Source organism: Amphibalanus amphitrite, unplaced genomic scaffold (genome assembly GCF_019059575.1).
Source record: "Amphibalanus amphitrite isolate SeventyFive unplaced genomic scaffold, NRLGWU_Aamphi_draft 001976F_arrow, whole genome shotgun sequence".
NCBI classification, from domain to species: Eukaryota; Metazoa; Arthropoda; class Thecostraca; order Balanomorpha; family Balanidae; genus Amphibalanus; species Amphibalanus amphitrite.
This window is the reverse complement of record NW_024883469.1, coordinates 37,645-60,532: the sequence shown is the minus strand read 5'-3', so window position 1 is coordinate 60,532 and position 22,888 is coordinate 37,645. Positions and strand designations below refer to the sequence as shown.

Here is a 22,888-nt window from a genome sequence, read left to right as displayed (position 1 = left end):
CATAACGATCAACAAAACTCAAATAGGTGTGACGGGCGATGCAAGCTATTAAACGTTTAGGTATTTTTAATTGTCAAAGGTGCACTTCTAAGATAATCTTATACCTATAGGTGCTCCAACACTAAGTTTAGCAACGCTTGTTGCAGTCTAGTGGGGGCACCATTATACGCAGCTGGGTGCGCTTCTGGCCAGACGACCCCCGCCCACGCGCCGCTGGGTGCGCCGCTGGCCGACGGTGCCACGTCGCCCATAATCAGGCCCCCCGCGCGGCACACGGCCGCCCCCCAGCTGAGTTCCGTGACGGGGGGTGCGAGCGGAGCTACGGGGGAGAGACAGCAGCAATCTGATGTCACCGCCCGGCCGCCCAGCCAGTGGCTAAGAAAATATCGGAGACAGCGTCGGGCCACTACAATATTGTTGATCCGCCTCAGAATCTGAATGTGGCTCAGAAAAGCCAGCAACGTCCTCTTTTGATCTGCAAATCAATGCCTGAAGATAAGAAGATTTCACGTGTTTCGGACGTCTCCCCGTCATATCTCGGTAGCAGAGGCCGGTATGTCACACACCCTTTTTATCTACTATCTAGTATAGAACGACAGCCTATTTGTGGTATGGGCTGTCGTTCGACCCATTCTATCTCATTTTATCATTTCCTTCAGTGGTTGACTTCCGAGTGGCGATGTTCGAGCGACGACAAATGAGCGTGGCCGGGCCGCGGCGCCGACACAAAGTTGGCTCCGGCGGTGCTTCGGTCACATCCGCGCGACAGACGGGAGACGAGAGACGACAGACGACGGACGGACGTCAGGGGGAGGCGCTGACGAGCCGTCAGCCACGCCCCGTCGCAGCGCTGATCAAACCGACCAGCCGCCGGCCAGCAGAGCCGACCGATCTGCCGACGATCTGCGTGGGCAATGTGACGACACTCTAGTCTGAGATATATGAGTCAGTAACGATTCCAGGTCAGCTAGACAGCTAAGGGGAGCCGTGAATCCGTGCAGGCAAAGTAGTGAGGCGGGGACAGGAAAACGGCAGCAGCCAGCGAGGCGATTCGTCCGGACATAGCAGCAGGGCATATTTTAAGGATTTTTTACTGCGTCCCAAAGGTGGCATAGGGCACATGCTTCGATCGGAAAGGGCACATACCACATTGCAAGCGAAATAGTATATAATGCAGGTGAGATAGGGGAAGTTGGGGGAACGCCGAACACTTTTTTTCTGACGCCCGTAGCACGCAAGGTAGACAACATAAGCTATTCTTGTTGGCGTCATTCGAGAGGCCAGTCTTTTGTCTTTCAAACATACCAGGCGCATTTGATGAATTCGCATACCGTTAAGCGCAAAAACTAAAAATATCAAAGAACTGACTTTTTCGGCGTTGCCCCGGACTGCGGGGAAAGCCGAAAATGGGATAAATGATCTACGAGGAATACCGACATTGATGTTTTGCCAATTTATCTCAAACTTTATCCAAAATTCATCAAAGCTGACACGCGTTTTAAGAGCTTGAGGACGCTTGGTGCACACTGGAAGTTATAATTGTGTGATATAATAAGAAAATGCCAGGCAAATCATTCCTTATAGGTAACAGGCCGTTGTGCCGGCTGAAAGTGTAATTTGTTTGACTAAAAATACGCGTTGCTATTCTACAACAGTAAAGTCCACGTAGCGTGCTTTAACGTGCGTAATTGCACGTTTTCGGCATTACCCCAGCCAGCCATACTTTCATTTGCAGGCCCATAACTTTTAAACGTGCTGTATAAATTTCAAATAGGCAGCACACTTATGCAAAGACATGCTGAAGATTACTTGACCGAATTGGCCAGACAAACGGTAGCATAATGAGTAAGAAATGCAGCTTCAAAGGCGCATGTAGTACAAGGAAACGTACCTTGAAAACGCTTTTGGCGCCCTCACAGCCGAAGTATTCCAAATGACGACTCATAACAAACATGCGATAATTGTAGTCACTTAAGCTTCAGAGCATCACTGAGACGTGGCATCCATGTCGTACGGTTTTAGAAATATCTCGAATTTCGGCTTTGCCCCAACTCCGGCATTGCCCCAACTTCCCCTACACGTGTCATTGTGTAATGTGCCGGTGGAGGGACAGCAAGCGGGATATTGGGAGCGGGCTGTGATTGCTTTTGGCCAGTCTCGAAATTCGCCCAGTCATAGCGCGTTCTTTTTCCACATTCAAAGGACGGACCGGCGAGTAAATGATATTTCCATTGCTGTTAGTCATTCGTTTTCCTGAACGTCGTTGGGCGTGTTTGACCTCCCTTGATGCACCTAAATGTACCTATGTTTAGAGAATAAAAATGAATATGTACAGGATTATTAAAATATGATACACACGCCTTTTCACGCGTTTTTCACCCTTATCAATCGAGTGAAAAGAGAGCTTGCGTATGAAATATTGTCAATTCGCAAATATTCGACCACTTAGGGTAGACCGATCAAAAACTTATCAAAAACGGCACCGTTTCAGACCACGGCGCGTCTTATGGTGAGGGTTTCATTGAAATCGGCCCAGTAGTTTCGGAACATGGGCTCGTCTGCTTTTGAGGGGGTCTATGGTTCTGGACCATTTTGGTCCTATTGGTCCAGTCAGAGTGAACCAATCGCCAAAAAACGAGAAACGGCACCTATATAAGTTTCCTGCTATTGAATGGTGAAAGAATTATCAAAATCGGTCCAGTAGTTACTGAGCATGGGCTCGTCTGCCAAGCTCGCCTGCTTTTTAGACACACCCTTCAATCGTTTCAATAGCCGGGAATCCCCGGAAGGGCGGGCGCCGCTTCCGCCCGGGTCAGCCTAACATCCAGGCTCGCACGTCCGCCTCGGCTCCGACAGGTCCAGCACGGCGACTACGCGAATGTGAATCGTGAATGGTTGGTGGGCGGCGGATGGTGCCACAGGGGAGGGGGAGCGGAGGGGAGGGTGACATGTTGCTTGTGATAACTCGCCTCTCCTCCCTGGGTTCCGCCCAGGTCCAGGGATAATCTTCTCCAGCTTTACCTAAAGTCTTAACTCTTATATTTGATTTTTTTAATCTATATAAGTATTATTGGATCTGAGGGCAGTGCAAGGAAGAGGACTAGATATCCACAATTTTCCCGAAATCCGAGCCAAGCACCGAACCGGCAGCAGCACCGAACGGGCCGTCCTTATCCCTCGCCCGTATTGGTGTTTTTTCCAGCCGCGAACGTATAAGGGGGGGGGGGGGGGTCCGTTGGACCCCGCCATTGCCGTTTCGCCCCTGATCGAGCTAGAGCTTCGCGAAAAAAAACGAGCGTGTTGCCCGTGACGAGAGGAAGCCGATGATACCCAATTTTAAGGTCCTAGGTCATCGGTTGACCTTCCAGGTCAGGTCAATGACCCAAAAGTCGGGAAAATCGGGACCTGTTAGAAAGTCGTAAAGCGTGGCTGCTATGGGGTTTCTCGGGGTGCTGACCACGAATATCATGTTAGTTGTGATCACAGATGATGTCTTCATTCATTTAGGCCAGGTCGGGTCAGGTCAGGTCAGGTCAACCAGTAAGGGTATTCGTAGTAGGTGGCAGCCGCCTCTGACAGCTTCGTAACATGTTACGAAGGCACCAAAACTATTTCGTAAATGTTCATATGGTTGCTAAATTCGAATTCAGCTCCTAAAACTGGCCTAGAAACATGTAAAACTCGAAAAAGTGAACCGAGGTCATCAAAGGTCAATGACCTGACCTGACCTTCCGGTGACCTTGACACCCACCCTAATGCATGGGAGCAACATCATATCCTATGTTTGAACGTTTAAAACCACGAAAAGACTGCAAACGCGCCGCTAATGCGAGCCGACATACGCCGAATCGCGATTCCGGCCAAACATGGTCTCGAAAAGTAGGTCACAGGTCAAAGGTCATTAAGGTCAGGGTCATGACAATTTCAGGGTAGGTATAAAATTATTTAACGCGAGGGTACTGAGAGTTTCGTCGCGATCGGCCGCTTTTTACGCGAGTTATTCGCGAAAAACCTAGGGGAGGGGTCCGTTCGACCCCCCCCCCCCTTTACGGGCGAGGGTTAAGACGGGAAGACAACAAGGTATCGGGTTTGAGGGCACTGGGCAGGGCAGAGAGGGTCACAGGGCCTGAATGCAGAGCAGGGCGCAGGGCCTGAAGGAAGGGCAGGGCAAGGTACAAGACCTTAGGACAGGGCACTGGGCAGGTCACATATCCTAGGGGTATAGTAGGGCAGGACATAACAAGGTGTATGACCCTATAGGATATAGGGCAGGGCACAAGGACTGGAGAGCGCATGTATGTGCTTGGATGCATAGTAAATCAGGGCACAAAGCAATCAGAAAGGCAGTAGTATAAGACCGAGTCATGCTAATTATTTTTGCTTGCACTTTTCCGCTGAAACCGTGACATTTCAGCGTGGGACGCAGTGGTCCAAATTTCGCGAGGGCTACGTCCCCAAGGCAGGGGGCTGCGTCCCAAAATGGGACGCAGTCAGTATGTTAAAATATGCCCTGCATAGCAGCAGATTAATGCCGGACCGTTTAGATCTCAGCCAGCCGGACACTCCAGTTCTTCTGACAGTGCTATCGCGCTACGGGTTTTCCTTGGCAGAGGTGGGCGGCTGGTTCAGCTCAGAGAGTGGATAGGAACGTTCCGGCCAGGCTCATCAATATCAATGTCCCGGGAGACCGCTCGAATGACCGGGCTCCACCTGCCAACCACGTGAAACCACGGGATGGTGTAATATTTATTCAGGTGGTTCTTACCAGTTATCTAAGTGTTGTCTTCTTCCGTGAAAATAAATGGTAGGTATTATAGCTTTCTACTCGACAGCCCGAAAAACAGATATCCCTTTAACGCAAAAAAAAAATGTTATGAGGTCGTGAAACCACATGCTAAGAACCAGATAGTGCTAATTTATGACCGCCCATCGCCTGGTTAGTTCCATTCGTTCACACACAATGCAAATGCAGGATTAGCCTGTGTCTACCAGTGCTGCACCCTTTACAATCTGATTAGTGTTCCGTTAGCCACTCCGTCACACCCAGCCCCCTACCGACTCAGAGGGCAGCTCTTCCGCCACCCAGAGGCGGGGCGCCGGGCGGGGCGCGCTGGCACGCCGCACGCACCGGACCCCGTGCGGCGCCCGACATTGCCCGGCACATACATCATCCCCTGGTTTTCCAACCGGAGCGCTGGGTGGTGCCGGTGGATAACACTGAATGGCGGACCCGCGGTCTCCGACAGAGCAGCCCTCTGATGGACAACCTCTCAAGCTGACCAGACCAGCTCTCAAGCTGACCAGCTCCCAAGCTGACCAGCTCTTCGGTCGACCAGCCGTTGGACATGCTCTCAGGCGCCGCGGTGTCTGTCATTGGCGCTCAGAGGCGCTGGGATTGATACCGTGTTTTACGGCAGAACGGTGTTGCTGACATGAGACCTCACTGCACTACTGGCAGTGCTATGTGGTGGTCTGTCAGTTGTCACCTATCTCAATGGAGGGTGGCGGCAGTCGCTCTGTCAGCGAGGACGCGACAGAATAACTCGAGCTTTGCCACTGGAAGGTAGTTAGGCGAGCAATTTTAGTTAAGCGTAGTTAAGTTTTAGTTAAGCGGCCCTGGTGGCGCAGTCGGTTAACCCGCGCACCGACGGGGGTCTGCGCCAACTTAGTACCGACGGGGGGGGGGGCGGATGACCGCCCCCCCCTGAGATCTCGAGAACGAAGCAAGATAGCGACAAGCGGTAAACGGCATCGGATACGCACGGTCAAGATCTACAATTTTTACTAAGGTCATTTTCAGGTCAGGTCAAAGATGACGTCACAGGGGTCGAAAAAGTCAAAATGGCGGCGCTAAATATGGAGAGAGTTTTTCTCGAATAACTTTCGAATTAGTCAAGATAGGAACAAACTAAGGGCATCATCGTGATCCTCTCGTCAATCTGCATCGAATGATATATATGTTGACCTCGAAAGGTCAAGGTCAAAGGTTGACCTCAGGTCACGTGACCTCGAGGTCATCATGTATATCATTCGATGCGTCTTGACGAGCTGAACACAATGAGACCATCCACGCGTCTGTATCTTGTTCCTGTACGGAGTTATTGGCCAAAAACCTTTGGTGACCTTTGATGACGTCACATGACCTCACAGCTGCCCAACAGCAAAACAGACCTCAAGGTAGTGAAGGTTGATCGTATATGAAGTCATGTATGGTATATGGGGCCATTCCGACCCGTTTTAGTGGTAAAAACAGGGAGTTGATTTTTCCCCCATTGACTTATAATGGGGAGGTCGCGAAATTGACCTGACCTTAGGTCACGGATATCAAAATTCCGAGATATACAAATTGTAGCTACTAATGACCTAATAACATCCTGCGACTTTCAAAGGCCTCCGACATCTACTGTAGCTCTGGCACGGTGACAAAGTTGCAAAAAAGTGACTTGAGGTTGGGTCATTCAAAGTGACCTGGTGACCTGACCTTGAAAGGTAGGAGGTTCAAACTTGCACACCATGTGTAAAATTGATAAGGGAATAGTCATACCAAATTTCGCGGCGCTACGCGCCGCGGTTTTCCCGCTATTCGCGAAAAACCTCAGGGGGGGGCGGATATCCGCCCCCCCGTCGGTGCGCGGGTTAAGGCGTCGACCCGCGGTGCGGGCGGTGCCGGGTTTCGGGTTCGATTCCCGGTTCCGCCCGTTCCGCGGGCGTCGTCCCCGGCTGCGTCACCAGGTGTGGGGTAGGCTCCCACTTCAGCCGTAGCCTGGGGGGTGGGTAATAGGACGGCGGGAGGAGCAGGTGCTCTCTCCTATAATTGGGACAAGAGCCCGTTGGAGAGAGGTCCGACTAAATAAAAAAAAAAAATTATAAACTATACAAAACGCGCACTGTACAGAATCGAGTGGGCGGTGTGCAATTGCATGCAATTGCACACACGTAACGTTCGCTGAGTAGGAACCTACTGAAACCACGCGACACTCTTCCACGTGTTTAACGCCCATATCACGAATGAATCAGCCCTCATATTGCGTCATCGACGGCTGATATCGACGAGTACGATCAGAATCCGCCCTGTCGCCTCCCGTCTACCGTCTCCGTCTGCCGTCTCGAGCGGTCAGGTCGAACACCAACGCGCGCGTGTGTTGACCGGTCATACCTCCTACCCACCACACCACAGCGGCGCGCCGGGCCGACGCACATTTAAACTCGTTAAAATGTAATACATCTCCATATCTGCCGTTGAACGGGACACCCCGGCTCGGCGGCGGGCCGGGGGGTCGCCTCCCGCAGACGGGCGAGCCCGCGGCGGGGGGTGCCACCTCAGCGGTCGGCGGACCCGGTGGTCGACACACACAGACGCCAGACAGACGGTATTCCGACACGGAGGGGTCCAGTGGGTGGTTAGACACAGGGTGGCACGGTGTGGAGGGTTGGACAGGTGTAGGAAGGTGTGACGGTGTCATGGAGGACGACAGGCGGCAGGAGGAGCCCAACGAGCGCTACCGGTGCGGGTGAGTGATCGGCGCCGGCCGACGGAAGGGGACAGGGGGTGGACCGACAAACGGACGGGACGGATGGACCGACGGATGGCACGGACGGAAGACGGGTGAACAGACGGACAGATGGACGGAAGGACGGACAGAACAGACGGACAGATGAACGGATGAACGAAGGGGACGGGAGTACCGGCCTGGACGAGCGGACGGGACGGACGAACGGGGCGATGTCGCGAATGGTTTGGACGGGACATGGTAACAGGGCGCGATCATCGGAGGGAGACGAGGTTATTGTAAATAAACCTCGTGTAAATAAACCTCGTTTACGTAGGTATGCCTGTGCAGTGTGAAGTGTGCACAGTGATACTTTCATTCTGACAACCACGAGTTGGTGCTTACAAGCGTACTTCCGTTCTAATACAAACTACTTCCGTTCCGATACAACTTACGTTTGATCGTAACTGCGATGTGCCTTGCGATCACATGGATCCCCCCAGCCTAAGTTTCTGAGGTTTAGGCCGTGCCAACACTCATAAATCGTCGGTCAGACGTGTTCAATCGCTTCTGTTTGTGTAAAACTGCCAGCCGAGATTGGTCGGTGTGGCTTCATAGTTCATGACTCAGTGTCAGTTATAAACTCACCAGATGAAAGCAGGGTTATTAATAATACTCTCACAGCTGGAGTGAGATAACGGCGCTGAACTTGGCAGAGAGGGTCGGCACTCCCCGGTCGTGGTCGGTTCTAAGGTGTCGCACGCATGCCCGTGTATCCATCTCGTTAGATAAGTGACTCTACGAAATTGATGCAATACAGAAGGTACAAAGTAGGTACACTAGCACAACAAATTGGAGAAGAACTAATTCGTTGTCCAATGAAACTGAATTTTAGAAATATTCAGGTATCAATAAGCGTATTCTCAGTTAATCGGCTTGTGTTTGTCTCATGTGTTGACGGTCAATGTTTTTTTTTGTCTTTCCCATGGTAAACGGCTGTGTTTCCCATGTTGCCGGTCAGTGTAGTTTGGTTCAATTCCCATTCTAACAGTTGGTGTTTGTCGGCAGCTGGGAGGGCTGCCAGCAGCAGCTGGCCTCGCAGCAGCAGCTGGTGGTGCACGTGACGTCACAGCACGTGCAGCTGGCCAGCAGCACGTACCGGTGTCTGTGGCGCGGCTGCTCCCGCCGCCGGCAGGGCTTCAACGCCAGGTAAGTGCCCGGCTAGGTTTATCACACACAGCAGTGTAGAGAAGAGATGCCAAAATTTATCAGTCATGAAGCGATTTTGCGACGACGACACTTAAAAAAAATCCTTCCAGACGTCGAATTAAAACTTTGTCGCCCGTCTCCTCAAACAGTTGTGCCGTAAAGTCGGAAAGCGGAATAAAAATGCTCCAAGTGAGACAATTAGGTACTTCAACGATGAATCAAAGATGAGCCTAAAATAGTTCGAATAATTAGCTGACATGACTGGTGATTTCAGGTACAAAATGTTTGTGCACATCCGGACACACACCAAAGAGCGTCCTCACGTGTGCCCGGACTGCGGGAAGGGCTTCAGCAGACAGGAGAATCTCAAGATCCACAAACGATCGCACACAGGTAAGGACAAATTGGCACAAGATATTACAGTGTTATTTCTTACCAGTTACCAAACGCTTTTTAGCCACGTGGCGTCACCGCCCGCCGGAAAAGTACCTTTTGGTTACGAATTGATCCTAAGCATGTAAGTAAAAGATCGTACCATAGACCTCTGTACCTACACCTGGTATACAGAGGTCTATGATCGTACCTATTTCATACGATCGGCGAGCTTCATTAGCCTTACTCTAGTGTCTTCACTCCGCTACACCAATGAAGGCGTAACTGGTGATATTAACGGTTAGGTACTGGAGCAAAAGTCGGTCTTCCTCACACTCACTGTCCCATTCGCCCGGAGTGTGACGTTTAAATCAGTATAAATGTCTTTTATAAGTAGACGGACGTCATCCCAGTTCGACAGGTGTTGAGTGTCTGTCAATATGTCCGGTGACGCCATTTGGCCGACGTGTAGTTCGATGGCTCGGTCAATATTGCATCAGGGCCGGCCATTCACGTGCACAGTGTCCCGAGCTGGCGTGGGGCCAGCGGCTGCCGGGACTGTCACAGGGGGGTCTGAGGCTCCGACACTCATCCCCCCTCCACACACACACCACATACTGCCCCATACCCTGAGCGACCACATACAGTCACTGGCAGAATATCGACAGTTCCTGTGGGATGGAGACACCAGACTTTAGGGCCGATCAAAACCTGATAGCCGCTGCGGTTTTTCGAGTTACGACGATTACGCTACAACACGCGGTCAGCGCTCAATCACTAAGACGGTCAGTCATGGGAGGTCTAACAGTCAAATGCCACAGCTAGTGCCCGTGTAGTTTGATCCCGATGTCTCGGTAAAACGGCAAGACACGAGAATGGAGCAATGCATAATGATTAAATTGCCTGACAACTGCACCTAACTCTTTTCCAGGGGAGAAGCCCTACGCCTGCACATTTGAGGGCTGTGACCGCGCCTACTCCAACTCGTCGGACCGATTCAAACACACGCGTACCCACTATGTGGACCGGCCGTACAGCTGCCGCCATCCTGGCTGCTCCAAGAGCTACACGGACCCGAGCTCACTGCGGAAACACATGAAGGCCAACGGACACGGCCGGCCCAGCTCGCCTGCTGCTACACTGCCGCCTGGAGGCCAGTCGGAGAAGCTTAGTCGCGTACCCCGGCCGCTGGCGGCGCTGAAGTCGGAGACGGCCGCTGCAGCGGACGTCCCCATGGCTGTGGCGCCGAGGCTGCCAGGCGTGTCTCCAGGGTCTGTGTCAGCGGTGTCAGCAGTGTCAGGGGTGTCAGCCGTGTCAGGGGTGTCAGCCGTGTCAGAGGTGTCAGGGATGGTCCCGCCCGCCCCGGTTCGGACAGAGTGCGGCAGCTGCGCGTGCGGCCGGGGAGCGGCGCCGGCCGGCTGGGACGGGTGGCTCTGGTACCCCTGGATGCAGCAGATGGGTCAGCTGTGGGCCGGCTGTCCGACCACAGTGTTTGACGGCTCTGGCACGGCGGGGGGTGAAGCGGGGGTCAGCTCTGTCCCCCTGGCCAGTCAGCAGACCACCAGTCCCGCTCCACTCGATCTCAGGGTTCCACCAAGCTGAGCGAAGGGCAGTGGGGCGACTGACAGCAAATGGAATATACCTACCAAATAGGGATGCGAGGAGCGCCAGTTGTATGATTCGTTTTTGTGTTGTTGCTGTTCAGACTTGTAGATTGTTTGTCTCATTCCACCATTCGCCCTTTGCCTTTTAGGGGCGTGGAACTGGTTAATTTTGTTTTTAATGTTGGGAAGCCCGGTGGTTTCCGAACGCATGATCGGAGATTGAGTGATAGTCCTCGACAACTTTGTATTTTAGAGTCTTTTATAATGAGTTCGCAATAAAATGTTACTGTTAATCCTTTTGGATGTACACGTATTACGAAATAACTAGAAAAATCTGTATGCAATTAACTAAGCATATTCGTCAAAGAATTCAGCTGACTATAATTTAAACCGGATCAATCCTGCACTCTTACTATTTATACGTTAAACTGACGAAAGAACGCCAGTAAATCGTGCATTCAATCGCCTAACATTTAGCCAAGGAGCTGCACCAGCCAACCACCCTCGATTAATTGAAACAATTCGCCCGCTACCTGTCAACGGGCAGCGAGCGACGGGCTTGCATTATCTTCCAACTATGTAGTTATGACACGGATTTTTTCACACCTTTATTATGTGAAGAGTCACAAGTTCAACACCAACTAGAACTCGAATTAACCATGCAATGACTTCTGCGATCCCGCACAATACGACCAGACCACCTCGTTTTAAACATCGAACACTGGCTACCACAAGTGACAAAGTCAGTTGTACTACCAATAAAACTATTACAGAGACGTTTGAAGAGTTTGTTGGTGCTATATTAACATTAGCAAACATTTCATATTGTGAGCACGCTGGTGTACGGCCCTCCAGCAAAAGAGTGGTTGGTTAGCCTATGTGCTTTTGGTGTAATAGCTTTGAATGACAGAGACACTCCTGTAAAATGACTCAATAGAAATGAGAAGAGGGTTCATGCACACACTTCGGCAATGGTTATCAACAGCGATTAGACGTATTCATCAATGCGGATCGCTTATTGTGATGTTGGCAACCAACCACTTAATACCTGGAGGGCCGTACATAACTACCGAACGGACGGTGCATAATTTCATTACGTCTTATTGCCATCTCGGAAAAGCAATAAGCCTTCTCCCAGCCGTCCAATAACCCCTCGATAGATGATAGAACTGAAAATAAAACGACAAATCGAACGGGACATTGAACGGTCTCACAGCAGACACATCAGAACACATACGGTATCATCCTGTAGGGCACCTGCCGACAGTACTTCTTCCACGCCTTGCCGTACTTATTGCTGCACTTCTCCTCGTCCCTGAAGACACGGTGCACGAGCAGCACGGTAAGGAACAGGACATACAGGAACGGCCACACACCGTGACCCAGACCCGGCAGGCACCAGCAGAACGCTGCCAAGATCTCGAACACGTAGTTGAGGTGTCTGGCAACGCCCCAGCAGCCGCTGGTGAGCAGCTTGGTGGTGCGCCGGCCCTGCGCGGTCACATACTCGGCGTCTATGTACTCGGCCGGCCGACCCCAGAGGCGGCAGCGGCCGCCGGACTCCCGGAACCGCTGCTTCTCCAGGTCACAGCGGTAGTTGAGAGCGATGGCGAGCAGGCCGGCCGCCAGAACAAACGCCGACTGGCCGTCACTGAGCAGCGGACGCTGCCGGGTCAGGAAGAACGCCGCGTACGTGTAAAAACACGGCACCCAGACCATGCAGCCCCAGCAGAGGTAGTACCCGGCGCGGTCCAGTGTGATGTCCAGCGTGCTGAAGTAGCCCGTCTCCCACCAGAAGAACTTGGCGATGTAGACGGTCTGCAGGGCGGCGCACACCACGTGCCCGCTGGAGAGGCCGTGCAGCCGCGCTCCGGCCACGCAGAACACCAGCACGAGAAGCTGCCAGAGCATCATCCCCACGCGACAGTTGGTCAGCTGCTTGACGTCCACTCCGAGCAGGTGCGGGTGGAGCTCCATACCGCGGTAGAACTCGTGTGGCAGCGGCTTGGGCTCGATCTCCTCAGAGGACTGGGGCGCCACCTTACCGCGTATCAGCAGGAAGGTGCACAGAACCAGGGCGGTGACGTTGAGCGCCGCCAGGATCGCCGACATGTTGGAGTAGATGGTGACCGAGACGCCCGGCATCAGCCACGTCTCCAGCAGTGCGAACAGCAGCAGCGTGCAGATGTAGTAGAGCATGCCGTTGGCGCGGTACGGCGGGGTCTGGCCAAAGTGTGTGGTCGGCCCGTGGTGCACCGGGCCCGGCAGGACCAGGAACAGCCAGGCCCATACCAGCGTCACCGCCGTGAACGCCCACGCGAACCGTGAGCCGACGAGGGCGCTCCATCCGAGCGGCCGCGGGTCGCCCAGCTGGGTCAGCACCTGCACAACGGGCGTGAAGAACAGCAGGAACAGCGGAGGGATCACGTGGTAGTGTAGCAGCTCACCCAGAGTCATGGCTGCGACTCACCCGGGCCGGGCCAGTCCTGTAATGGAGAGCAGACGACCGGTTAGCAGGGAACGCCACGACGGTTCAATGGCACGGCCGCTCGCCCTGGATAGAAAAGGTAATCCCCGATTTACCAGAAATGTTCGTGAAATAGTTAATTCACGTTGGCGGCGATCAGTGGTGGAATGCCCTGCATTAATTAGCCTGTACTGCCAAGCGTTGGCACTGGCCTCACTGCTATACATTATATAATCGTCCACATCCCATACGGAAATCTCTCAAAACACCTATCGCAAACGACCCTTATCGGTCGGTCTTTACCCTAAAATACTCTTAACCCTCGGCCGAGGGGAAGGTACGTATGACCCCATCGCCTTCAATTTTACTATCAGGTTGACTCGAGACATGACCTTCTGTACGAAGGGCAGTGCCGTATAAAAAAGCATTTCAAGCATTAAATGTTCCGATATACCCAGAAACAGCATGCCACCCGCCCACACCGCGCAGGCATTGATCACGCCAGTGCGATCGCTCGAAGCGCCCAGTGGGCGGAAGTACGGTTACGCTATGATCACCGTGCAGCCCATCCTGGGTACGGCCCCGTGAGCACTCGGTCAGTGACCCGGTGCACACTTTCACCCTCGCACGAGCCGAGTTCAACGTCCTCAGCAGCTGAGTGAGGCAGCTCGGCCTATGGAAGGGGCCTCTCAGGCGTCTCCTTCCGCCCCAAGTGGTCGTAAAACCGCTTATTGCAAGCTACGGTCATTCATTTGTGACTACATCTCTAGTGAAAAAAAGAGGGTGAAACTAGAATTTTAAAACAGAGAAAAGGTTCAGAATCTTATAAGGCAGCTGGGGCCCAGGTTCTCAGGATATTGGTAAACATGTAGCATACCTACTATTTTATTTGATACCCAGAGACAACGGGCGAGAATATTTTGATTTTAGCTATAAAATGTATGACAGACCTACCCATTACCTGCCAGGGTGATGGTCCGATTGTAACGCATCGATAATTTTTATTTCTACTACGCTTCTCACTCGGCGGCCACGTATCGCCAAGCTGAAACGGCACATGGAGATGGAACAACAAAACGTCCAGGTCCCGAAGAAATTGGGTGGCTGACGATAATTTTGCAGGTCAGATAAAAGGTCAGAGTTTTCCGCTCTCTTGACACATCATTCGGCAGGTCTATTTAATTTAATTAGGAAGCAGAGGGGCAAAACAATCTACATTTCAATCAAAAGGTTCTAAGTTCCAACCCATCTAGTAAACAACTGCTAGAATTTATCAGTTACCAAACGGATCAATTGAATCAAATAGGTGCCCAACGTTTCATTGTACTCGTAGGTATAATAAGCTACTACATTCGGATTTTTTCAGCCTGTCGCATCACTTCCACCCTCGCCGAACTATTGATTTTCTACATACCTATGTCCCGGCCGAAGGGGGCATAGCCCCCCAACCCCTTTCCTCGCCGTTTCGCCCCTTTTTGAGCTACAGCCTCGCGGAAAACAACGAGCGTGTGCGTCGTTACGAGACACAGCGACTGATACCCGACTTTAAGATTTCAGGTCAACCGGTGACCTCTAAGTTCAGGTCAAGTCACCCAAGGTACAGGTTCGGTTTTTGGTAAATAAATTGGCCAAAAATTGTCGCAGCGTCGTGACATTCGCACCATCGTGTTTTCTATGCTCAGGCTCGTCGAATGGCACCTATGCTTTTTGTTAAGGTGAGGCCAAGTTACAGTGTTGACCGCACGGGCGCAGGTCAAGGTCAGGGCAGAACCACTAAGGTCATGAAGGTGCTCAAAGGAGGCCGTGTTGTACGCATATCATTCGATTCGGCAGGTATTGCCGAGTCAATTGCTGGCTTTTCCGACTCGCTAGCTCAATTTAATCGGGAGTTGTTGACAAAAAAAAATTACAATGACCTTAGTGACGTCATCAGGCAAGGTCAACGATATACGAGAAGTAAAGCATTCGGCCTAGGAAGGAGTGCATGAAATTATGATTCAATGTGCTTGTTTTAGATCATGTCCGGCACCCAAATAACAGTTTCCATAATGCCCCCTTTGAATTATAATGATGAGGTCACGTGGCCGACCGGACCTCACGTAACCTTCAGGAAGAACCCGCGATACCACGGTTAGGGTAAGGGCGGGTAAGAGTACGCGGGCGATAAGAGTACGCATCAGCTGTTTTGGTTGCTTAGCAACGCGGGCTTGTCGAGTTCATGAAGTGACATGAAGCCGCCAGTGCGTGCTTGTCACCAAGTTACCAAAATTCACCGAAAAATATTCACTGGTTTTCAAGATATTAGGCTTTTACTTTTGTTTACTTTTTGGGATCTCCCTGTTACTAGCGACTTTATTTGGAAGCAATAATTTGGCAGCCTTAAAGTGCGGCAGACGTTGCGCGCAAAGCAGCGTATACCACCACGTGTTAACGATGGTTTTAGTCTAAGATTTAAAAATCGTTAGATCTCCGCTGACGTCACAAATTCTAAGGGGGCATACCAATGCATTAGCCCCTTAGAATCCGAAAACTGCAAGTTTGAAATTCCATATCTTCGAATTAAAGCATTTCTCGATGTTGTGAGTGCCCAAACCGGTATTTGCAGGCCATGGCCACCAATTTGGCTACCTCAACTCAAAACTAATGTTAAGGTGGGAGGGTCCCTTTAAGGCGATGAATATTATTTTCGAGCGTTATGATATTATTATGGTATGGTAAAATAATTTTGATACTTGGCAGTTGAGATAAGGTACATTTCCGTGATTGTTTTGGGAAACTTGTGAGGTTATCTGGGGAAATCCTGTGCAGTGCAATATTCTGTTTGCGAAGTTTTGCACAACGTTTCGGGGTTGTTTTGTGCGCGAATTGCAGGTACGGTAAGAGGACGCACTGTTCAGGAGGGTAAGAGTACGCAGAATTATACATTAAATCGAATATACAGAAATATGAAATTATTAATCTATCGCTCAATGACGTTTGTTTTGTAGGTATATCATCGATGGAGCACTGTGATGCAGATGCGTACCTGAAATTCTTCCAAATACGAGTTATTCTCCCTTTTGATTGTACATTTTTTTAAGAAACACACGACATGATTATTTCCTGATTTATAGACTTCAAAGATTTATTTTATGTTTTTCTTTTTGGATACTAGAATTAACTTAAATGCCTTCTGAGTTTGAAGTTCAGCATTTGGACAGTACAAGCTGCATAGGTGTGTGTTCATATGCTTGCGTACTCCACCCGCCTGGCGTGCGTACTCTTACACACCCCAGGCGGTAAGAGTACGCAACTGCAGCGGTTCAGAAAATGTCAGTTTTAGACCACTTCCATTTACGCTGAAGGATCGTTGCCCCATGGGTTGATGGCTAATTCAATGAACTTTAATATTCCCTATTTGCGATTTCTTTCTTTCAAATATTAAACAAATGAGAGCAAGAAATCCACTAAGTGCGTACTCTTATACGACTTCACCCTATGAGACGTCTGGAGGGTACTGGGCTCTGTAAGTTTCATCTCCCTGTGAAAGAAAATATGGCACTGAGGACATTGCAAAGTTGCGATATTTTAGGTCATCGGAATTTTTCGTCAATAACTCCTGATCAAATTATAACTCCTGATTAAGTTAGTTAACTTTTATCTTCACGAGGACATACATACCTATGCAGAAAGGTTATCCGAGTAGAGCGTTCTGGCGGATCTCTGTAGCCGCCAAGGGAGCGCTGCGTCACCGCTGGGGTGATCGGCGGCTGAACGCTTCTGAGTGTCCTTGACCATGACTGTGTCTGATCAGGAAAAGCGAGCGAGCCAGGAAAAGCTACCAATGAACTTATAAAGACCTGCCCAATCGCATGGCATGCAACATGACATCCTCCGATCAACTGCGCCACCAAAGTGCAGGCTTTGACGTAATATTGACCTTAGATCAACTCAACACCTTTAGCTGAGCTCGCCTAAACAAAAAAGTACCTAGTTATATCATTCGACGCGCCTGACCATGTCGAACTCGAACACGATCGTGCCAAAATCGTGTAACTGCGAGCATTGGCGAAATTATTTACTAAAAACCGAATCCCTACCTTAGGGCACTTGAGCTGGCCTCAGAGGTCACCATTTGCCTGAGATCTTAAAATAATTGATCAGCATGGCAGATTCTCTCCCCGAAGACCTTCAAGATATGGACTGCTAAGGAGTCGGCGGGTTTTGCGAGCCTCATAGCGAACCGTGGCGTAGGTAATCGGTACCGATTGACGCATAATTCGTTGTCCGGGGAGGGGGGAGGCATGCCGACATGCGTCGGTGTAGACTGTGGCCCGAACAGCTCTAGAAACTTTTTTCATGAAAACTCGGCCGATGACATCGCTTGTTGGTGAACACGTCTGTCCGTCAGATGTTAATGTTTACTTGAAAAATTAAGCAAGCAGCGAACCCTGGAATGCTTAATCATTCGACAAAAATCATATATCATTCGAAACCATCTTCAAGCATGGAGAACACGAAGATGCTAAAATCGGGACTTTGCGATCATACTTGGCAAAGATATTCACCCCCCCCCCAAAAAAAAAACGGATCCCCACCTTGGCACATTTGACCTGACATCAGAGGTCACCGGTTGACCTAACACATTAAAACTGGGTACAATCGTTGCGTCTTGAAACGGCGCACACGCTCGCTTTTTGCAAAGCTTTGGCCCAATTAGGGACGAAACGGTGGGAAGGGTTCCACCAACATCTCTCCCTACCTGAAAGCTTCAACCATCGCCTACGGCGAATGTAGAACACCCAGGTCTGACATAGGTTGAAACTTGAAAGAGGTCATCAACTGTTTTACGTGGTATTTCATCTTCATTAATTCATGGCGCTGAGGCAATTTATTCAATGTCTAAAAAAAATAATTTGGCGACTTCGGTTGATCAACCTTTGGGTTGACCTTAACCCTCGCCGGATGGGAAGGGGGGCGGGTGCCCCTACAGGTTTTTTTCGCGATAGCTCCAACCACGTTAGCGATAGAAAGCTCAAATTTTGTATACCTGACCTATAAATCAAGCCGGATCTTGTAATACCAACTGCATTTTCAGGTCAGGTCAGGTCACTGACCTATGACGTCATAAGTGAGCCTCTGCACGGCCCTAACGCAACTTCACAACATCCTCAGTGCCACCGGAACTTTCACAGGGAAATGAAACTTACAGGAAGTTGTAACTCCACAGGTCTCACAGCTTGTATATCTCGGATTTTCCCTAGACATCACATGAGGTCAGGTCGGTAACGTGACCTCGCCATTATAAGTCAATGGAGAAAAATGAAGACTGCTATATTTTGCCGCCAGGGAATATCTCAGACTAGCTCAAGCACACAGAATAATGATTCTATGCACTCCTTGCAAGATCCAATGCTTCATTTTTGCATTATTGACCTTGCGTGACGTCAATAATCACTCGGGTCATAATCGTTTTTCGTCAATAACTCCCGATCAAATTGAGCTGGCGAGTCGGAGAGGTCACCAATGGACTTGGGAAGACCTGCTGAATCGAAGGATATGCGATATGATCTCATTCGACCAGCTTCGCCGGGGCTCTGACCTGACCTTGACCCAAAGTCATCACCTCAAGTTGACCTCACCCGAATAAAAAGTATATCATTGGACGCGCCTGAGCGAGGCGAACGCGATGGTGCAAAATCGCAGCGTTGCGCTTTTTTGCGAAGTTATCAAAAACCAAACTCGTGCCTTGGGTCACTTGACCTGACCTCAGAGGTCACCGGTTGACCTGATACCTTAAAATCGGGTACCAGTCGCTGCGTCTCGTAACGGCGCAGACGTTCGTTTTTTTTTTCGCGACGCTCAAAGTCCACTAGTGGCAAAACGGCGGGGGGTGGCCGAACCAACCTCTCCTCCCCCACTTGGCCGGCGCGTATGTAGAAAACGAATAGGTCCGGCGAGGGTCTAACCCTCGCCGGCACAGGCCATTTTGCGTTCTTCGACGGCACGGGGGGGGGGGGTACGACCCCCCTAGCGTTTGGCCCCTGATCGAGCTAGAGCTTCGCGGAAAAAAAAAACGAGCGTGTTGCTCGTGACGAGAGGAAGCCGATGATATCCAATTTTAAGGTTCTAGGTCATCGGTTGACCTTCCAGGTCAGGTCAATGACCCAAAAGTCGGGAAAATCGGGACCTGTTAGAACGTCGTTGAGAGTGGCTGCTATGGTTTTTTCGGGGTGCTGATCACGAATATCATGTTTATATTTTTGCTCACAGATGATGTCTTTATGTATTTAGGCCAGGTCGGGTCAGGTCAGGTCAGGTCAACCAGTAGGGGTTCTGCCGGGTATTCTTAGTACGTGTCAACCGCCTCTGACAGCTTCGCAACATGTTACTAAAGGTCGCCCCACACTGGAACTCGCATGCGGGTTGCGAGTTTTTTGGGTTTTCGGGTTTCTTCAAAATCAAATGATACAATATAAGCTGAGTGACCCACATTACCATCTAACAAGCAAGTCTGCATGTTTTTAGCTTGCGAGCGACCTTGCATCGCATTCCAAAAGTTGGTTTTGAGTCAACTTTCGATTTTCCTCGCTGCGCGGTCTGCGAGTTCTGCGAGGCTTGCGGGTTTTTCGTTGGAGTCAAATCTTGGTTCGTTGCGCTGGTATCGCGACTATATGTAATTTTCAGAAGGTGTACCGGCTTCATTGCATTCATAAAGTTACCATAAGGGAACGGTCTAATCAATCTATGAATTAGTATTATGCCTGCAAACTCAAAACCCGCAAACTCGCAACCCGCATGCGAGGTCCGGTGTGTGGCGGCCATAAGCCACCGAAACAACATTGTAAACGTTCAAATGGTTGCTACATTCGAATTCAGCTCGAAAATTTAGCGTAGGAACATGTAGGACTCGAAAAGTGAACCGAGGTCATCAAAGGTCAGTGACCTGACCTGAACTTAAGGTGACCTTGAAACCCACTCTAATGCATGGGAGCAACATCATATGCCATGTTTGAACGCTTGAAACCACGAAAAGACTGCAAACGCGCGGCTAATACGAGCCGACATTGACATACACCGAATCGCGATTCCGGCTAAACATTGTCTCGAAAAGTAGGTCACAGGTCAAAGGTCATTTGGGTTAGGGTAATGAAATTCTCAGGGTAGGCGTAAAATTAATCAACGCGAGGGTGCTGAAAGTTTCGTCGCGATCGGCCGCTTTTTACGCGAGTTATTTGCGAAAACTCTTAGGGGGTTGCCCCCCCCCCCTTGTGCCGGCGAGGGTTTAAAATACCTAACCCTGAGAAAGAACGACTACCCTAACATAAAGGAGAGCAATTATTAATAAATAATATGATAGATTCCATGCATTTTCTTCATAACCCCCGGCAAGTTATATTTCTTCATAACCCCCGTCAACTTATATAACTCTACTATCATTGTTTAGTTTACGCTGTTTCGATCACTGCTTACTGCGCATCAATTATAAGCCACCTCCTCGCATAGACTTTTCAATGAAAATAATCCATCATAAGTTGATCACCATTCCCCTCAGAAAACGCACGCCTGTAACCTTTCCTACATCCACCAACTGATTTTGACATTGGCCCAGCACTTAAAAAAAAAACTCATGATGTTTATATGAGAGCTGAGATCTGCAACGTACATTCCTGAGACATACCAGGCCGATTACCAACACAAACAATATCCCTGCAATCTGCATTGCATCAGCTATATCATCTAACCCAGCATATCTACACTGAGCACACAAACTCGCAGCCCAGCGACCACTCACCTCCAATGTGTGCAGATTTCGCAGTCCTCGCGTGCCACCAACACTGCACTGACTGCCGCTCTGCGACTGACAGACTGTGACTGACGGAGTGGCCAGCGGCAGACTGGTCGGGCGACTGCGGCCGACGGTGCTGTGCTCGGTCGTGCTCCGCGCTGTGCCCCGCCGTGCTCAGGCCGTGCCGGCCGTGCTCTGCGCCGTATCAGCAACTGCCAGCCGCCGATGAGCGGCTATCGGCGGCCAGTGTCGCCCTCCGTCGTCCGCCGCCGCCGCGCCAGTCGGGCCCGCATCTGGCCCGTCGGTTGGTCCCCCCCCCCCCCACAGTCCCCGCCCCGAGCTGGTCGATCACGGTGGGGGGGGGGGGCGTGAGGGGTGCTGGGGCCAGAGGGTGTGCGGTGGAGAGAAACCAAAAACAGCCGGCCGTTTGGTCATTTCTGCTGGCCTCGGACCTTCTAAAATATACGTGTGTGTTCTTTTCTTTGAGGGCGGCACGTATTTAATTCTGAGCCCCGTCATCAGGTTTATTAGTGGGTCTAGGCCCCACTGGTCCTTTCCGAGCAAAGCAGGTTTAATTTTAGGTGGTTTAATTTTAGGGTAAAGTCTTTACATAATTTCCATTCCCTGTGAAAAACCGATCCAGTCTAACCTTCTCATAACAGATACTATGCTACTATAAACGGTATATAGGGCCTTGCTATAAACTTCGTCATATCCGACACTTGTGATGTCCCATTGCACAGTGCATATCCCTGCACTTATCCCTGCATTGGGCTGTCAGTATCCAAGTGGCTTGATGTTTATCTTGGCGTCCGGATGCGACCTTTTTACCCAGAGATACGGCGGTCCTGATGTGCCAGGGGTCACCAAAGGTCAGAGGCGCGACCGTCTCAGCTGTGGCTAATACACGCGGTCGCTGCGTAAATTGTTACCAAGGAGATTATCGATACTCGATCGTATCGCTCTCCTTAGTTCTGTACACAACAAATTATCATCGAACATTAAATGACGACCACTACTGATCTATGTATCTGCGACAACTGTCCAATGTGACGATCTTTGAAATTCCCGTCTCGAGTCAAGACGGAGGTTCACACTCCTCTAGCAGCGGGCGGGCCTCCCCTCACTGGGTTAGTGTGGCTCCGAACACTCGGCTGGGGTCACTGACACGACGCAGAGAGAGTGTTCGTCCGCCGGCCGTCTCTCGAGGCACACAGACACACAGACAGACGGACAGACAGACGGACGGACGGGCGGGTGCGGCGGCTGGGACGGGTGGTTAGAGCGGGGCGAATGCCCGGCCTTGTGGGGCCCCAAGAGGTGGAGGTTGTTTCACTCCACAGCCCAGAATGGTTGGCACGACGAGCTCGTAGTTAGTCTCAGGCGATAGCGATTAGGCAACATTTACGCCGAGAGAAGTGATAAGTTTGCCTATTGTAACGAAAGAAAGCCGGAAGATTCAGTAGCACAATGCAACGACAGAACCAAAGGTAAAAGAAACCAGTTCAAGTTAGACAAGTTCCAGATGGAGTGCACATATCAGGACATCTGTACATCTAAAATTAGCAAGGATAGTCGGCAGCCTCGGCAGCCTGCCTTCAGAAAGACAGCCTTGTGATGTTTCTGACCTTTTATGGACGCCCTAACCCGATCACGAAGGAAACATATGTTCCAGATGAGATGAGCTGATCATTTGTGAGTTCATAATTATTTACAGCACCGCGTCGAGGTAACTGCAGCTCGAACGAATATGCTATTCCGAGCCAAAACTGCATTCAGCCGCTCAAATATCTCAAATATACGTCATGGTCCTGGTGCACCGCCACGGAAACGGTAGGGGTTAGAATCTATTCTTGCATTCTGATCGGCTTTGTGAAGCACTCAGTACCGTAAACATTTTCTAATTTTTATATTTTATATGCAAGCCATTATTATAGTTATGCTCATCCTCAAGAAGATTTTTCTTAACATTGGCCAT

General features: G+C 50.5%; 2 protein-coding genes across 2 annotated transcripts; one reads left to right on the top strand and one right to left on the bottom strand.

Annotated features, from left to right (window-relative positions):
* The first annotated feature begins 7,461 nt into the window (after positions 1–7,461).
* Positions 7,462–10,968, top strand: LOC122375981 (zinc finger protein GLIS2-like). Its single transcript, XM_043355601.1, has 4 exons — positions 7,462–7,511; positions 8,559–8,699; positions 8,974–9,092; positions 10,003–10,968. Exons 1-4 carry the CDS (start codon positions 7,462–7,464, stop codon positions 10,671–10,673), a joined length of 981 nt encoding a protein of 326 aa, XP_043211536.1. The 3' UTR covers positions 10,674–10,968.
* Positions 10,969–11,270: 302 nt separating this feature from the next.
* Positions 11,271–21,193, bottom strand: LOC122375980 (7-dehydrocholesterol reductase-like). Its single transcript, XM_043355600.1, has 2 exons — positions 20,917–21,193; positions 11,271–13,161 (listed from the first exon to the last, which is right to left on the bottom strand). The coding sequence occupies exon 2, from the start codon at positions 13,130–13,132 to the stop codon at positions 11,900–11,902; it is 1,233 nt and encodes a 410-aa protein (XP_043211535.1). The 5' UTR covers positions 13,133–13,161; positions 20,917–21,193; the 3' UTR covers positions 11,271–11,899.
* Between the last annotated feature and the right edge of the window lie 1,695 nt (positions 21,194–22,888).

Coding starts and splice junctions, on each gene's coding strand:
- LOC122375981 (XM_043355601.1), top strand. CDS start 7,462: ATGGAGGACGACAGGCGGCAGGAGGAGCCCAACGAGCGCTACCGGTGC. Junction 7,512..8,558: donor AACGAGCGCTACCGGTGCGG/GTGAGTGATCGG, acceptor GTTTGTCGGCAG/CTGGGAGGGCTGCCAGCAGC. Junction 9,093..10,002: donor CCACAAACGATCGCACACAG/GTAAGGACAAAT, acceptor ACTCTTTTCCAG/GGGAGAAGCCCTACGCCTGC.
- LOC122375980 (XM_043355600.1), bottom strand. CDS start 13,132: ATGACTCTGGGTGAGCTGCTACACTACCACGTGATCCCTCCGCTGTTC.